We start from the raw sequence: 20488 nt of genomic DNA, 5'->3' as shown, positions 1-20488 counted from the left end.
GTCAAAAGCGTTTTCTTCAATATGTATCTTTGCTTGCAATAGCCCAGTTCTTTTCGTTAAACTATCGTATCGCCCGCCGCATCAGACGTCAAGATATCAAAAACGGTCAAAGTGTAGTACAACGGTTTTGCTGTGAAATGGTGAAACTACTTTTCCGTTTTCTGAAAAATTAACGCTTTGGATTTACGACACTTCTGCATAATAGTTACAACACAAACACATTTATATATATCATTCATAAGTTTAATATACATATATTAAATTGTGCTGAAGTTTATTCTGTCTTGCATCAATATCGGGGGCGGTAAAATAATTATCAGTTGAAAACTGGGGTCGCTGCAATCGGCTTAACCGCTTCTTTCAATTACTGGTTTGTGTCCAAATTTGAAACCAGTATATTTAAATATATATAACGTACGTGTGTGTGCGCGTGTATGCAGAGAGATATATACATAATATATATATATGTGTTTGTGTGTATACATATGTGTGTATATGTGTGTGTGTATACTATATAGACAGATATTCATATGCATATACGTATACTTACATACATACGTACGCTGAAAAACTGTTATATTTAAACAGAAATCCTGTAATAAATCACAAAATACTCAGCGCATTTCTTGTTCTTAATGGAATATGAATGTAAATTCTAACTTGTTATGCAAACATAACGAACGATTATCAATCAGCCAGAAATTCACTCACATCACACAAGCACGCAAATCCTAGCAAACACGGACACATACTCACACATTGGTAAAAGAAAGGATTAATCTAAAGCAAATTGGTTTAACTTTCTTAATCAATGACAGACATCAGCGGATGTGTAAATTCTATAGATTTTTAGAATCGGTACAAATGGAAAATGTCATGTTCCTACGTCGTCTAAGGTCATTTTACAGTTTAAATATACAAACGTTATTTACACGCAAAATGGTATAAAAGAAAATGAATCAATAAATATTTATATGACTTGTGTGTGTGTGTGTGTGTGTGTGTTTGTGTGTGTGTGCGTGTATGCGTGTGTGAGTATGTGTGTGTATGCATGTATATATATATATATATATTTGTGTGTGTGTGTGTGTGTGTGTGCGTGTGGTGTGTGTAAATATATGTATACATACATATATATATATATATGTATCTATGTATATGCATAGATCTATATATATGTATCTATGTATATGCATAGATCTACACACACAAACACACACACACACACGCACAAACACACACACACACACACACACACACACACACACACACACACACACACACACACACACACACACACACACACACACACACACACACATATATATATATATATATATATATATATATATATATATATATATACTTCACCTTATGCTCAGAAGCGATGCACGGTATCGGAATTTGTGACCGACTCAACTATAAGAACTAAACTGTTTCCGGAATATCCATGTAAGCTGTGTGTGTGTGTGTGTGTATGTGTTTATGTGTGTGTGTGTGTTCCTACACATAGAGTAGGAATGTATGAATTAGGCCGTGTAAACAGCTGTCGAGAACTATGGAAAAGTTGAGATACATTCATAGACGAGTTGCTTTTTTGAAATCTCATTACATGAACGGAGAGTTTAAAATGATAGAATATGAATTTTTAATGTTCTATACGTAAAAACTATTGTTTCTCGTAAATATGTATAAATTTTATAGAGGCCAAGTGAATGTTAATGTGTCTCATTGTAATTGAAAGTATTTTAGCGAATGCAATGTCAAACCGAGGAATTGGACGAAATTGGATGTGAAATTGGTGGGAAATAATTCAATATAGCGTATAGGAATTTAATTAGAGAACACGATGTAACGAAAATCTATAATGCACAAACATATACATGCCAAGCCATACACGCACACATATATACATGTGTGGTTATATGTGTGCATATGTCTGTGTGTGTTTGTGTGAGCGTGTGCATGTGGGGGTGCGCGTGCGTGTGTCTATGAACATCACTTATGCACAAAAACACACACAGGCACACATATATGTATATAAATATATATATGTATATATATATATATATATATATATATATATATATATATATATATATACACATATATATATACATGTATACATACATACATCTATACATACATACATACATACATAAATATATATATATTTACTCTTAAGTGATAATGAGGTATAATGTAAGAATGAGTCAGGTCAAAAATATATAAAAGTACTGATAAGCAATATATAAAAGTATTGATAAGCAAAAATAATTAAGGTAACTTATTTTTCACGGTGAAGCTCGAAGTATAAAAAGTTCTAAACTATAGCATAATGGATTTTAAACGTCCTATGATGTAACAAAAAGACGAAAGGTGCCCGTGGCATACGAATCTTTTATACACAAGACATTAGATACATGAATATGTTATATATATATACACAAGTGTATGTGTGTGCATTTAAGTGTGTCTGTGTGTGTGTTTCTGTCTGCATTCTTTTGTATTTCTCTCTGTCCTATAATGGATGATAAAACTTAGAATCATAAAAGTAAAAACTAATAAATAAATAAAAAATTCACCGTTGAGCTAGAGGTGTTATTTACATGTAAATTAGTGATATTGCCTCTTTGAATATTTACCAGGAACGTCGTGTCTAGACACAATGTGCATCTGACTTGACAAAAACAAGGAAACTATTCATGTAGATTCCTATTTAGGTATAAGAATTAGCTTCATATTCTCTGAGCACTGGACGTTTTGTTTCAAAACCGAATGGCTGCAGGACATCTTCGGACGGGAAGTGATTTGTTGCCAGTGAAGAATAGTATAAAATTCGTTGAGCTCTGAGCCGTTGGCTGAGTTGACCTGTCAAAGAGCCCGGATCTTGGGTGATGATATGTGGTTGTGTTTTGAGCAACTATGAAGGGACAGTGGTTGGATGGCTGACTCGGTTGGTTACGTTTTGGCAAATGCTAAGGTCACATATGAGAAAGTCATCAAGAGTCTTTGAGCTGTCTGTATGTTGATCTGGAATGTGTCTAGGGGACGAAACAGCGTAACGAGTTGAGAAAATCAAATGAGGCGGCTTCCGGACGGTTACCATCAACGTTGTATGCTTATGAGTGCCATGAAGAAGTGTGAGAGTTGGAAGAGATAGAGTTAGAGATGTGGGCGGCTGACAGGGTCAGGAGAGAAGGAGAATGAACACACGTGGTAGCGGGAATGAAGGAGGAAGACTTTGTGTCAAATAACTACGAAATCATTATATATATATATATATATATATATATATATACAAATTAAAAGGGTAAAGGTTTATCAATTTATTAATTTATTGATAAATCAACAATTAATCATTTTTACCAACCCCTTCGGTATGTAAACACCATTATCGGTGGAGAACTTATTTAAAAGTTCTTATACTTTTATAAACATAATGCTTGCTGATCCCTTAATTATGTTTATATATATATATATATATATATATATATATATATATATATATATATATATATATATATATATATATATATATATATATATATATATATAATACAGAATGGGACAAGAACGAGAAGCATTAAGACAGTTAGGTGATACTAGAAAGGGACAAAACACCCAGATAGACGATACAAAGAAAACACGGACAGTTCATTTGGAGTTTTCTCTCATCAGTTGAAATTGCAAAGATAATCTGGATCTCCGCCATGCTCTAAGCCTACCTCTGTAAAATGACTCCTTCTTCTAACCTTTTCAAATTTCTCTCCACATTTTTGTAACCTGTCTCCCGGCTTTACTCCATTCTGCTTGCCCCATTCCCTCTTTTGCCTTCCCTCCCCTATGCACTCACCATTACTTCAGTGTTCTGCATAATAATAGCCGGAAATGGCTCTGATGAAAGTAGCATTAATCTTTCATAACTGGTCGATAGACCGATCGAGTACGCTTATCAATAATGTACGTATAATGACAACGAGAAACAGCTGTAAGCCAAATTTACCCTAATAAAGAAAAGTATGTAATGACCATTATTTATAACTTGTATTATATACATCCATCCATATATATATATATAACTGTGGTGTATAAATTATATATTAAAAAGGAAATGTGATTTGGGAATTATGTTATTATAAATACTCAGTGTTTTGAAATGATTGAAGTCGGTACGGTCTTCTTATTCTTGTTATTGTAATTGAGTCTGTATTGTTACTTACGGTGTCTGGCTGAAGAAAACTAGTAAATAGTATTAGTCATAATTAAGTACGGTGAGAGATATTCTAGAGTAGATGCTATTATATGGGAAATGTAAAATTATATTTGTAAGATAAAATTGTAAGTTAAGTGCTAATGTAATGACAGAACCGTAATTTAAAAGTAAATCAGGTGAATACTGACTTATCGATGAAATAATTTGTATATCCATAAGAAATATTGTGTATAATCTAATTGTCTGAGTAAAATGTCATATTCTTCATTAGTGTGAATTGCAAAATACACGTTATGATATATATATATTTCTTTATTGCCCACAGGGGTCGAAACATAGAGGGAACAAACAAGGACAGAAAAACAGATTAAGTCGATTACATCGACCCCAGTATGCAACTGGTACTTTATTTATCGACCCCGAAGGGGTGAAAGGCAAAGTCGACCTCGGCGGAATTTGCTATGCATAACAGCCGGTGTCGGTATGTTTTTGTCTTCATAACCTAGCGGTTGGGAAAGATCCCGATAGATTAAGAACCGGGTTTTTACAAAATTACGATTCATTCGACGAAATATTCTTAGAGGCAGTGGTACATACATACATATATATGTATATATATATATATGTATGTGTATATATATATATTTATATATATATATATATATATATATATATATATATATATATATATATATATATATATATATATATATATATATATATATTTATATATAATATATATATATATATATATATATATATATATATATATATATATATATATATATATATATATATATATATTCACCCACATACAAACATACATATATCATTGTCAACCAGCTGATGTTGGTAGAAGATATTGTATTAAATTTTCTCTCTTTTTTTCTGAATATCCAGCGTATCAATGTGATTATGCAATTGACTGCATAAGGATTACTGCACAACATATTAGTTATTGCTATTTTGAAGACACGAACAATAACGTTTTGCAATTTATGATAACCTAGGCGTTCTGCTCCGTACCGCTCTCATATGTCTGTACGCTTGTGCGCGCATACTGTTTGTGTCTATGTATATGTATATGCATATGTATATGTATATATATATATATATATATATATATATATATATATATATATATATATATATATATATATATATATATATATATGTGTGTGTGTGTGTGTGTGTGTGTGTGTGTGTGTGTGTGTGTGTGTACGCATGTATGTAAATACATATATATATACTTATGCATATACATTATGCACATATATAAACATATATACATATTTATATATATATATATACATATATTTATATATTTATATATATATATATACATATATATATATATATATATATATACATATATTTATATATATAAATATACATATATATACATGTGTGTATATATATGTATATATATATATATATATATATATATATATATATATATATATATATATATATATATATATATATATATATACATACATACATGTAGATATGTACATAGGTAGATACATAAGATATATTGACATACAGACACACAGATAGATAGATAGATAGTTAGATAGACAGACAGACAGACAGACAGACAGACAGACAGACAGACAGACAGACAAATAGATAGATAGATAGCTATAAACATAGATATAACACTATATGTACGCATATAAGAAACAGTGAGACAAAATATTTCCTCAGCCATTTATAGAATATTTTTTTTTTTTGGTGAAATTCACATCCATTTAAACTATCCCCAACAGAACGTTCAAATGTTTTTATTAGGTGATATATTCTAAAGGTTATTATCCCATGTTTGCTATCGTTCTATAAATGAGACTACTTAACAGAATTGATATCGAGATTTCCATTAAGCATTAGGCTCTATCTTCCTTCTCTCCTTTCTTTCTTTCTTTATTTCTTTCTTCATCAGCATCACCGTCAGTGTTGCAATCACACTTACCAACTCTTCTTCTCCTTCTTTTTATTTCTGTTGTTGTTGTTGTTGTTGTTGTTGTTGTTGTTGTTGTTGTTGTTGTTGTTGTTGTTGTTGTTATTGCTTTCGTTGTTCTTTCTATTCTTCTTCATCTTTCTTTTCTTCTTCTTACTCTCAGTATTATTATGATTATTATTATGGTTTTGTTGCTTATTTTCTTCTTCATCATTTTCGGTTTCGTCGTCGTTGTCGTTCTTTATCATCATCATCATCATCATCATCATCATCATCATCATCATCATCATCATATTCTTCTTCTTCTTCTTCTTCTTCTTCTTCTTCTTCTTCTTCTTCTTCTTCTTCTTCTTACTATTATTGTTATTATTATTATTATTACATTTATTATTACTCATTTTCGTGCTCGTAGTCAGTCGTTTTCCCTCTATCTATTTCTTTCTCTTTCCCTCTCTTTCTTTCTTCACCTTCCTCTTTCTTACTCTCTTTCTATCTGTCTGTGTGTTAACCTCTCCCTTGTTTCTCTCTCTCTCTTTCTCTTGTCTCTCATTCCCCCATCTCTCTCTTTCTACCCCTGGAAAACTGACTAAGAGATAGACAGATAAATGTTTAGACAAACAAACAGCGAAATAGAGAGAAAAGGAAAGAATGAAAGAAAGAAAGAAAGAAGGTAAGCGAGAGAGAGGAGGGGAGGAGGAAGTGAGAGAGAGAGAGAGAGAGAGTGATAAATACAGAGATATAATAATAAGCACCTAAGAAGAATCGAGTTCCTTTTCATATACAAATGAAAAAAGAAAGAAAGATATAGAGGAACAAATATAGAATAAAAAAAATAGGAAAAAAGTATACAGAGCGCGTAGAGAGAGAGAGAGGGAGAGAGAGAGAGAGAGAGAGAGAGAGAGAGAGAGAGAGATTGGGGGGAGGAACAATCATACAAATGGATTAAAGTACGACATAGAAATGGCGTATGGGATGTTGAAAGGAAGAAAAACATGAATATGATATATCTGTTTTCTTATGTTTTGCTTGTTTCAGGCATTGGACTACGGCCATGCTGGGGCACCATCTTGAAGAATTTTAGTCGATCGAATCCACCGCAGTACACAATTTATTTTTTTTTAAAGTCAGGTAGTTTTTGTATGGGTTTCTTTTGATGAACCACTAGCTGACTGGGGGGTAAACACACCAGCCGTGGGCTGAAGCAGTGGTGGGGCTACAAACACAGGCACAAACATACGCACATCAACACACACAAACACACACACATACATATATAGTTTGATAGGTGTTAACACGAAACTTTCGGCTGTTGAGCCACTTGCTTTTGCTAAATATTAATATATACAATAAACGTATATTGGGTTCTATTTTTCCTGGTTTCATCGCCACACGTGTATATATATTTTTTTAATGTGTATGTTTAAGTGTGTATGTGTTTGTGTGTGTGTGAGTGTGTGTATAGAACAGGCTTCTTTCAATCTCCGTTCACCAAATCCACTCGCAAGCTTTAGGTCGGCACAAGGCTGGAGTAGAAGCCACTTGGCCAAAGTGCCACATACAGAGATTGAACGCAGAACCATGTGATTTGGAAACAAACTTCTTACCACACAGCCACGCCTGCGCCTATATTAATACATTATAGAGATAGGATTGCTTTAATTACACATACTACGCTGTCATATCAACAACGAGACATGGAAATACGAGAATTACACGTCTCTAGAGCGATAGATTGATAGATAAATAAATAAATAGATAGATACAAAGGTAGATAGATAAATAGGTTGGTAGAGAGGTAGATGGGTAGAAAGATAGATTGATAGATAGATAGGTAGAAAGGTATATATATATATTTATATATATATATATATATATATATATATATATATATATATATAGAGAGAGAGAGAGAGAGAGAGAGAGAGAGAGAGAAAGAGAGAGATACATAGATACATAGATAGATAGATAGATAGATAGATAGAAAAGTAGGTAGATAGAGGGATCAAGAGTTATTCATATATACTGCTGACAAACAGAGAGATAGATAAATATTTCAGAAAGTCACTACAGACGTGGCAGTGTTTGATATGTAAGCATTTAAAGTAGCACGGTGTTTCAAGAAACCATATTATTGATTTTTTTATTTTTTATCATTGGTTTCTGTGGCATAGCAACCACGAAAAGGAAATGGTCAGGAGCTGATATTGTGAAGCTTTTATGGTCAGCCTACTCTACAGCGTGCAGATATATATATATATATATATATATATATATATATATATATATATATATATATATATATATATATATATATATATATATATACATATATATATATATATATATATATATATGGGAGAATATACAAAAAATAACAACAGACGAGGACAGGTGGTGTAAATAACAAAATTATATATTAGTATGACGCTCGGGAATACGGAAAGTCTTTGACGTTTCGAGCTACGCTCTTCAACAGAAAGAATACGGAGACAAGGAGAAAAACACGGAGAAAAAAAATTGAATAGTGTTCAGTCAACGGTCAATCATAATAATGGCCGATCATAACAATGACTGACCGGATATATATATATATATATATATATATATATATATATATATATATATATATATATATATGTATGTATATATACATATATTAATATATGTATGTGTAAATATGTATCTGAGCATATATATATATATATATTTATGTATGTATGTATGTATATGTATATGCATATACACGTATATATGTGATATCTATGGTTTTTTCTGTGTATGATTATGTGAGAGTCAGTGTGTAAGACGTATAAATGTGAAAACATTATTGGTATAATACAGACACACACACACACACACACACACACACACACACACACATACACTACACACACAAACACACACATACACTACACACACAAACACACACAAACACACACATAAACACATACACACGAAGACAGCATATGTATATATATATATATATATATATATATATATATATATATATATATATATATATATATATATATATATATATATATATATATATACATTAGTTTGTTTTGAGCTTTCGAAGAAGCATTTTGCCAATAAAAACACATGCACTGGCTGGAGTTCACTTTTTTATCGTCAACTGATGCATTAATTACTCAACCATAAAACACGGAATAGAACAAGCTATTAGCCTGCCTGTTTATTGGCAAATCGTACCTATTTTACAAAGTAACTTAGAGATATCTGCTTTAGTACAACACAAATTTACACCTAGAATACGAGCAACATAAAGCAATTACTTATATAATTTTACCTGTGGATTTTTCTCACTCTCCCTCACTCAATTTCTGTCTGTCTGTCTCTCTCTCTCTTTCTCCACATCTATAAATCTATCTTTTACTTGTTTCAGTCATTAGACGGTGGCCATGCTGAAGCACTGTCTTGCTGAATTCATTGTCGAATGAATCGACCCCAGTACTTATATTTTCTGAAGCTAGGTTCATATTCCAATGGCCATTTTTGCAAAATCGTTAAGTTACCCGGACATAAGCTCATTATCACCGGTTGGCAAGTGGTGGTGGGAGACAAACACAGAGAGAAAGACATACACACACACACATATATACATACACATATATATACATACATTCACATGCATATATATAGTACTTGTGTATATAAGATTGACCCGTAGGATCTCGAAAACAATTTTTTCCTGAACCTTCTGATTCTTTTAATTGGCTAGTTTCCTGGTATTAAATTGATATTAATTAATATCGAATTTTTACCATATTATGTTAATTATATATATATATATATATATATATGTGTGTGTGTGTGTGTGTGTGTGTGTGGGTGTGTGTGTGTGTGTGTGTGTGTATGCGCGTGTGTATATATACATATATATATATATATATATATATATATATATATATATATATATATATATATATATATATATGACACCCACAACATGCAGTCTCTATAGAGATATATGGATTTACTGATGTAACGATCCAGTAAGGATATTGAAATAAACTAAATGGCGTTTTCTACACTCACGGAGGTTTACCAGCATTAGTAACCGGTAAAAGTGAATACGGTACTCGCTAGGATTGTATAGCCCTACCAATCTAATTTCAAAATTTACCTTTACTACATACAAGGCCCGACATTTTGAGGGAGAGGCCAGTCTATTACATTGACTCCAGTACGCAACTGGTACGTAATTTATCGACACCGAAAGGATAAACGAGAAAGCCGTCCTCGGAGGAATTTGAACTCAGAACGTAAAGACAGACGAAATACCGCTAAGCATTTCGCTCGGCGTGCTAACGTTTCTTATTTCTTTATTGCCCACAAGGGGCTAAATACAGAGGGGACAAACAAGGACAGACAAAGGGATTAAGTCGATCACATCGACCCCAGTGCGTAACTGGTACTTAATTTATTGACCCCGAAAGGATGAAAGGCAAACTCGACGGAATTTGAACACAGAACGTAAAGACAGACGAAATATTACAACGTTCCAATAACGTGGTGAGCTGGCAGAATTGTTACCGCACCTGACAAAATAGATACCCGCTGGACTCTGCGGTCATTGTAAATGACTGACCCGTCCTCACTAAATCTCTATAGACTTGTTCTAAATTGTGAAACCGCTATTTTAGTACATTCTTTTGTGTACCGAATTGGCTTCTCTTAGATTTGCAGTGATCGATAAAATATTCTGTTTTTTTTTTAAATCTTTTTTAATGAAAGCTACGCCGCAAGGATATCAAGAAGAATAAGGGTTGTATAACTATGAAAGTAGTCAAATGAAAGTGACAAAGTGCGGTGATCCGCTGATGCCGATTAATGCGTAAGAAAATGAAGATCTATATCAACCGGTTGAATGTCTCTTTTTTTTTTCTTTTTGCAGTTTTGTTTATACGATTTTGTGTTTTTATGAAATCGTTTCAGACTGCTTTCGGTTCAAAATTTAAAAGATAAATATATATATATATACATACATACATATATATATATATATATATATATATATATATATATATATATATATATATATATATATATGTGTGTGTGTGTGTGTGTGTGTGTGTGTGTGTGTGTGTGTGTGTGTATGTATATATATACATATACATAAATAGATAATTGTATATATCTATATATATATATACATACATACACACACACACACACACACATATATATATATATATATATAACACTCTTTTACTTGTTTCAGTCGTTTGACTGTGGCCATGCTGGAGCACCGCCTTTAAATAGTAAGAATTTTGTACCCGATTGATTTCTTGTACATTGTAATTATCATCATCTTCATCACTATCATCATCGTCGTCGCAGTCTTCGTTGCCATCATCATCCCCACCACCACCACCACCACCACCACCACCACCATCATCATCATCATCATCATCATCATCATCATCATCATCATTATCATCAAATTAACTTCTCTTTAAAATATGTGAGCTTGTGTAAGTTAGGTATAAAATGGATGATAATATCCCAACTTAAAAGAGAGCTAATTACATACATATTTACTTTCCAACCTTATTCTACCTCTATGCCCGCTGCCTCTCTGCTAGTGTTTCTATTAGTTATACAGTACATATGTAATATATATATATATATATATATATATATATATATATATATATATATATATATATATATATACATACGTGCGTATTATTTATATTTTAGTATACATGTATATAAGCATATGTATGTTTGGGACCATGTATATTTCTGTCTATACGCCTGCATTTATTCACGTATATAAGTATGCCATTATGCATATCTTTTTATACTCTCAATACCATAATACTTTTATATTCAGCGAATTTTCGAAACAGAAGAAAATGAAGTTTACAACCACATGTACTCACTCGGCCATTGTTTCACTATTTTTAACATATTGTCTCTAATGTATTAATTCTGAGAAAAAGTACAACGCACAACCACACGCTTTCACTTGTAGGCATACATGAAGAAATGCGTATATATATATATATATATATATATATATATATATATATATATATATATATATATATATATATATATATATATGTATATACCGTATGTGTCTATTTTCCGTTTGTTTGTAATTATATATACGTATATGTGTGTCTGTGCGTGTGTGTGTGTATCATATATATATATATATATATATATATATATATATATATATATATATATATATATATATGTATATACTTTGATATCAGACATATGTATACACACACACACACATATATATATTTATTTATATACATATATGTCAACATGTATATATATAGTATATACGTGCATATGTATGTATACATACACATATATATCGCATGGACATTATATATATATATATATATATATAAATATATATATATATATATATATATATATATATATATATATATATATATAAGTGCGGCAAAGATTTCATAGACGTGACAATACAACTTAATTATTTCAAATAATTTTCCATTGTATTTCAATTATAAATTGATTCTTGAGGAACAAACGTATCAGACAAATTATTAATAATATGTATATAATTGGTCCTTGCGTTATTTATGGAATTGTTGCCAGAACAGAACACTATAAAAAATGTCTATAGAGAATATAAAAGTTAGAAGACTATTACGTATGCAGAACTGTGCGTAGTGGGATGTAATGTTTTAGTCATTAATATGACTATGCGTCTTGTAACAACGTTATGGTGAAGCCACGTGATTTAGCGGTTAGGGGTATCGGCTCACGATCGTGAGACAGTAGTTCGATACTCGGTGGCACCTTTCGTCTTTGAGCAAAAGACACCATCTCATGTTGTCCTCAACCGTCTGGACTACTGCTCTCAACTGTGGTCACCCTACAGTATCGGATTAATAACGGAACTTGAGGCGGTTCGGTGATGTTACTCAAGGAAGATTGCATCGATGGGACATCTGAGCTATTGAGAGGGATTGAAAAGGCTGCATTCTACTCACTGGAGCGAAGACAAGAGTGGTATACAGTGATATATGCGTGGAAAAATGCTGGAGGTGCTGAGACCAACCTTTGGAATTGAGAGATATACGAGACCTCGAATTGGACGACTCTGCACTGTTCCAAAGTATCCAGCTGTCCCATCTAAAGTGAGGATTATGTACTGTAATAGCTTGGGACTCAAGGGTCCACATCTATTTAATGCCTTGCCAAAATATCTGAAGGACTCCATGTAGTCGGGGGAGGGGAGGGTCAGATGTTTTCAAGAAACAACTTGACCGCTTGCTATCCAAGATCCTAGATAGACCAATATCAAGGCAGGAAACCCAAAAGAGGGCAGCAGTGCCGAACTCGCAAATTTAACAAAAGCCAATCACATAGGATTGGACAATTATACGGTGATTACATTGCTGATACCCCAGCATGGCCACAGCATTTTCCCTTTTTTGCCAAACCGCTAAGTTACGGGGACGCAATCACACCAGCATCGCATGTCAAACGATGTTGATGGGACACACACACACACACACACACATCTACCAGATGCACTCACAAGGCATTGATCGGCCCGAGGGTATAGTAGAAAACATTTGCTCAAGATGCCACGCAGTGGGACTGAACTCGGAACCACGTGGTTGGTAGGCAACCTACTCACCACACGGCCACTCTTGCGCCTGTATATATATATATATATATATATATATATATATGTGTGTGTGTGTGTGTGTGTGTGTGTGTGTGTGGGTATATAACGTGTTTGCGTGTATGTGTTTCCGTGTGCAAATAAACGTGATAGAAAAGGTCGTTGAGTACTGCCTCAGTTATTTATAGGTTTTTATTATCGCAATATAAGCAACATTTGTTGCATTCAAAATGGGGTTTTATAAATTGCTGTCATATCGGAATTTTCTGTCTTATCTCAATATGGGACCAATTGTATTTGATCCATTGTTTAATAAATTTATTGATCAATTATCGAATCATCTGTATTCTCCACATAAGCCGTGTTTATAGGGTCTTACAAACTTTTTACCATGATCACTCCACATATCGTTTTACAGTAGAAACACACACGCACACGCACACACACACACACACACACACAAACTGTGTATGTGGAAGTACAATTCTTTTTATCTTACGGTGTTTTGTGATTTAGTGGAAGATTAATGATGGCTGCCAAGCTTCGTATTTAACTTATAAAATCAGGTTTTTCTCTTGTGGCTAGATCTATTTTGATTCTACAGAGTGGACAGTGAAACCGGAGAATGACGGCAAGACCAGCTGCCGCAAATAGTCTGTATAATAAGTAATGTAATACATACATATACACACACACACACACACACATATATATATATATATATATATATGTGCGTGTGTGTGTGTGTGTGTGTGTGTATATATGTATATATATATAGTCGTAATGAAAAGATTAAATAGACGAATATTTATAAAAGCGAATATAATTATTACAAATGGTTATGTATAGTACAAGTGATATTGTTCACTTCTTCAAATTCTTTCTCTCTGCGTTTCTCTCCTTTTCAGACTTTCTCTGTCCTGTCTCTTCATTTGTTTCTATCCTGTTTTTTTTTCTTAGTTCCTTTTCTCTCGCCTTTTTATTCATTTGTTTCTTTTTCTTTTTTTTCTTTCTCATTTCTTTTTCTTTTCTTCTTTGCCCTTTCTTTTTCAGTCTGATTTTTTTCTTTCTTTCTTTGATCGATTCTTTCATATATTTCTTTCTTTCTTACTTCCTTGCATTTTCTTCATTCGTTTTCCTTTCACTCGCTCGTTTTTTCTTCTTCCTCATTTTTCTTTCCACTTTCTTCTTATCTTCCTTTGATCGACGTTTTCTTCTTTGATTCTTATCTTTCTTTCTTCTTTGTTCGATTCTTTCCTTCATAAATTTCATTCTTTTCACTTCCTCTATTAATACAAATATTTCTGTCTTCCATTTTCTCTTTAGTTATGTATTATCTTAATAACTTTCTTCCTTCCTTCTTTCCTTCCTTCTTTCCTTCCTTCCTTCCTTCCTTCCTTGTACTTCCTTCCTTCCTTCCTTTCTTTCTTTCTTTCAACATCCCAGCGATGAAGCCTCTTCACGATCACCTGAACTGCAGGAAAAAAAAACAAAAGAAAAACAAAACAAACAAAAAGACACAATTTTCTCCGTATGGTCTCTCATGCAGAAAAGGAAAAATCCCCACCAACACCACCACCACCACCACAAATGCTATATTTGGTCACTTATTTGGAAATAATATGATGTCTGGAAAACATTTTCGCGGTTTGGCACAGCTAGAATTTCTTTGAATCATAGGATTTCTAGACCAGGGACAGCTGTCCATTGCTAAACGACAAAAAAAAAGAAAGTACAACAAAATGAAAAACAAACATATTCGTATTACAAAATATCTGCAAATCAAGTGAAAAATTGTCCGATTTTAAATAGACGTGTCCTCAACATCAAGACCGTTGACAGCAACAGCAGTAACAACAACAATGATATCGTTGAAATAGGATAAAAGAGAAGCTGCATGAACAAGCAGAGACAGAAAACGAAACACAAGAAAGAAATATATATAAGCTCAAAGAGAAATAGCTCGACAGTTTGTAAAGTAACTTATGATGTTTTAGCACCGGTTGCAGAGATATAGCTGTCTTTGTTGTTCCTTTATCGTTTAACCTTTCACTGTCTGGGAAATAGCTGTTAGATGAGCGTGCATTAAATGTAAGTAAGAGAGAAAGGAAGAAATCGTGTAAGAAAGAGTTAAACGGGAGAGAGAGAGAGAGAGAGAGAGAGAGAGAGAGATAGAGAGAGAGAGACAGAGCGAGAGACAGAGAGAGAGACATAGAGAAAGAGACAGAGAGAGAGAGAGAGCAGGAGAAACGGAGAGACATGGAAAGAGAAATAGAAAGTGAACGTGCGTACGCACACACACGCATAAGTATACAAATAGCAATATATATATATATATATATATATATATATATATATATATATATATATATATATATGTGTGTGTGTGTGTGTGTGTGTGTGTGTGTGTGTGTGTGTGTGTGTATGTATCTGTGTATTAGAAGGCGGATGTGTGTGTATGTATGTGTGTATTAGAAGGCAGATGTGTGTGTATTGCTGTACATAGATGCGAGTCTGTATATCTACGTTCTTATGTTAAAAGTACCTGTATGCGTATGTTTCACAGTGTGTGTCTTCAAGAGTGTATGCCTACAAGAGTTTATGCTTGGCTGTAGCTGCATTGTTTTGCGTAGGTGTTTGTGTAAGTTTGATTGTCATGTCGTCTGCCCTTGTATGTTTCAATACGTTCGTGTACTCGTTTTCGTTTGAGATTTGCTTGTGTTCATTTGTATGTGTCGTCTATGTGTGTGGTTTTTGTGTTTTCATCTCATTACACGTGAAGTAGTAATTGTGTTTGTCTTTGTTTACATCAGTATGACGTAGCAGACAATTATTTTTTCCTCAATGTTGTTACATGGGAAAACAATGGTTCTCATCGAATCCCGGAAATAAATAAATGAAAAAAAAATGTGTCAAAATGGCGACTGTTACAGTGTATGAGGTCAATATCGGCGCCATTTTGATGATGTTTCTATTATGCATGCATGTATGCATGTATGTATCTATGTATGTATGTATGCTTACATACACGTATGTGTGTGTATGTATATGTGTATATATATATATGTGTGTATGAACATATACGTACACATACATATCTATTTAATTTAACAATGTATATGTGTATGTATATGTATATATATATATATATATATATATATATATATATATATATATATATATATATATATATATATATATATATATGTGTGTGTGTGTGTGTGTGTGTATGTATAACTATTAATATGAGAGGGTTATAGACCAGGAATACACGAATGTACTTTGTAGATTTTGATGAAATGTGTATATGTGTGTACGAGCGCCCGTGCCTTATATGTTGTAATATAGATTAGAAAACCTAACGAGGTGGATTCTACTTGGTTCCTCGAGTTGTTAAAATTACCATCGTGTATTTTATCCATATCAATCAACATAGCATCCTTACAAACAAGAAAAATGAAGCATAACAGATAATATAGGTGATGGTACACCAGGAGAATAAAATGAACGGTAGAAGCTCACATATAAATTAACTTAGAATATCCATACAAAGTGAAACCAAAACCCACTGTTTATGGTCTTTCAAATCTGGAAACTATAAACAAGGATGATAACTCAGATAAAACCAAATAATCGAAATTTATAGAATATAAACATAATGCAAGTAGAAGAATATTCTATCTGTAATCGTAACTTCTTTGCCTATATCATTTCTGAATGCTAAAAGCTGACTTTTATTTTCTAACTAAATAGTTTTTTTTTAAATTTCGTGTATACACTATAATGTACATTCTCTTCATAGTTTTTTAAAAATTTTTATATGAGATGCATTTGATGGAGGTGTAGTTATTATTTGCAGCAGTTAAATGCACTACTGCTGTCTTATTAGTCTTAAATGTGTATTTGATGTTAACATGGCACCAGGATATGTTGGGGTACCATTCTTAAATTGTAGAAAAACACACACAAACATGCGAGCATACACAAATATATATATATATATATATATATATATATGTGTGTGTGTGTGTGTGTGTGTGTGTGTGTGTGTGTGTATATACATATCATACATATATATATATATATATATATATATATATATATATATATATATATATATATATATATATATATATATATATATATACTCATATACATATATATGTACATGTATGTAAATGTGAGTATATGCATGTATGTATGTATCTATCTATATTTGTATGTATGAATGTATGTGTCTGCCTTCCTGCCTGCCTGGATGGATGAATGAACTCATGCACGTGACATAATTTACATGCATAATTTAAATATGTTTATGTTTACAGTAAACAATTTATTGTTATCTACTTAAATTCTATTATATACTTTTTCTTCGTAAAATTAATGATTTTCCATCATTCTCCTTTCAGATCCTTACGTACGTGTGGAATTATCTTTGGATGGCGAAACCAAGGAGCGGTTCCAAACAAAGACCAAAAAGAAATGCATGGATCCCGTGTTCTCCGAGAAATTTCAATTCAGCATTTCACCACAACCAGAGACTTTGCAATGTACAGCAATTACGTTTACAGTATATGACCATGAGCGTTTGCGAAGCGATGAGATGATTGGACAAGTAAGACTTGGCTTGAAAGCCACAGAGGATTCCGAATTAATTCAGTGGCGAGAAGCATTGCAAAGACCCGGTGAGAAAATAACAAAATGGCACCATCTCATGCTGGCTAGCAAGTTTAATTGAAAAAAGGGACATTAAATGGATTAGTGGAAAATCATTGCTTCCTTTGTAGAATTCTCTGTAGTCTGGCGATAACATGAATATTCCAAATCAAAATTTCTATAGTTAATAAGATCGTTTAAAGAATTTTCCAATTGGTGACAGGAATATATTAATAGAATAGCGTGATTATAAGACTGTAAGGCTTCTTTATATAAACGAACTTTCCTTAAGTAATTCTGAATCGTGGCAGATGGGATAATACATCCGACCAAACCCTTCTTACAGATTCTGTTTCCTTATGGGAGTATATGAATATATATGTATATTGTGTGTATTATGTATGCATATGTGGGCGCATGTATGTATGGAAGTATGTAAATTTGTATAAATAAACATATATATTGATAAATATACGAAAACACATGCCCGCCACCTCATGTATATATATGTATATGTACTTACAAAGTCACTCGCTCACTTTCGTATACATACATATGTACATACATATGTACGCACACACATTAAAATGCATGCATGTACAGTAAAATACGGAGAGGTGTTTATAGGACGCCTGGATAAGTACCAGGACGTCCTATAAACACCAACATCCCACCAACACACCCACATTTATAAGGATATGTATATGCATATGTATCTACATACGCATATGTATACATAGATACATATATATATATATATATATATATATATATATATATATATATATATATATATATATATATATATATATATATATATGTATGTATATATATATATATATATATATATATATATATATATATATATATATATATATATATATATATATATATATATATATGCGTATGTAGATATGTATAATGGAAAGAGACGGAAGATGGACGATACGAGAATCTTTATTGATCACTACAATTGTCTAGCAACCGTCTAACATCGATCCTTCGTGGGTAGGATACACTCATATCAGTTGTGCAGTACCCATCCGCTAGGTGTATCTAGACGATTGTAGCGATCAATACAGTTTCTCGTATCTTCCCTCTTCCGCCTTTCTCATTAATTATATACTTAACGAACACTATGTCAGTAAACGTGGTTTAGCGGCAAACTGCTAAGTGTATACCATACGATATATATATATATATATATATATATATATATATATATATATATATATATATATATATACGTATGTATATGTATGTATGTATGTATGGGCGTGCCGTGTGTGAGCGAGCGTTTGTCTATGAACATATCTATGTGCGTTGGTGTGTGCCTACCTTTGTGTGCTCTCAGCTATTCCGCTGGTCTTAATTCTTAATTATAATTATCTACAAAAATTTTCACTTTCCATTCCAAAATCTGTGTACGTATGTTTGTATTCTATACGAAAATTTATGACACATTATTTGACAATTGTTCCGATTCTAAACATGTTAAAAATGATTTAAATCAATAATGATAAGCAAAAAAATGAGATAATACATTTTGTAGAATATAAATTACAAGATTTTATAAGTACGTATGTATGTATGTATGTATGTATGTATGTATGTATGTATGTATATATGAATGTGCATATATATATATATATATATATATATATATATATATATATATATATATATACATATGTTTCGTTCCGAATTTGTGTAAATGTGTATAGAATAATATATCAGCTCAATAAAAATACATTGTCTGGTTTTCATGTTATTTATTATTTTATTTAAATAATTTTTTTTTTACAATATTGAAGTGTGTTAAACATTAAAAACATATTTTGTAATGTACATAAACTTCAATTACAGGTTTCATACGTTCGTAGTAACCATCAGATTTTTAAATAACAGTTGAATTGTCGACAACTATAATAAAACGACTGACTTCCTTCTTATACCTCCTAGAAGGCACCGACAAGCTGAATTTTTCAAAATTCATTTTGAC

At 32.2% G+C, this 20488-nt stretch overlaps 1 protein-coding gene across 1 annotated transcript in view; it reads left to right on the top strand.

Moving 5' to 3' along the window:
• Positions 1 to 18960, top strand: part of LOC106875059 (uncharacterized) — a 193756-nt gene extending 174796 nt beyond the window's left edge. Inside the window, exon 3 of the mRNA XM_014923023.3 lies at positions 18240 to 18960. Coding sequence (XP_014778509.2) covers positions 18240 to 18568 — 329 coding nt within the window. The 3' untranslated portion in view covers positions 18569 to 18960. The remainder of the gene's footprint in view (positions 1 to 18239) is intronic.
• The last annotated feature ends 1528 nt before the right edge of the window (positions 18961 to 20488 follow it).

Source organism: Octopus bimaculoides, chromosome 15, assembly GCF_046866305.1.
Source record: "Octopus bimaculoides isolate indiv1 chromosome 15, ASM4686630v1, whole genome shotgun sequence".
In the NCBI taxonomy this organism is placed as follows: Eukaryota; Metazoa; Mollusca; class Cephalopoda; order Octopoda; family Octopodidae; genus Octopus; species Octopus bimaculoides.
This window is presented reverse-complemented; position numbering and strand designations above follow the sequence as displayed.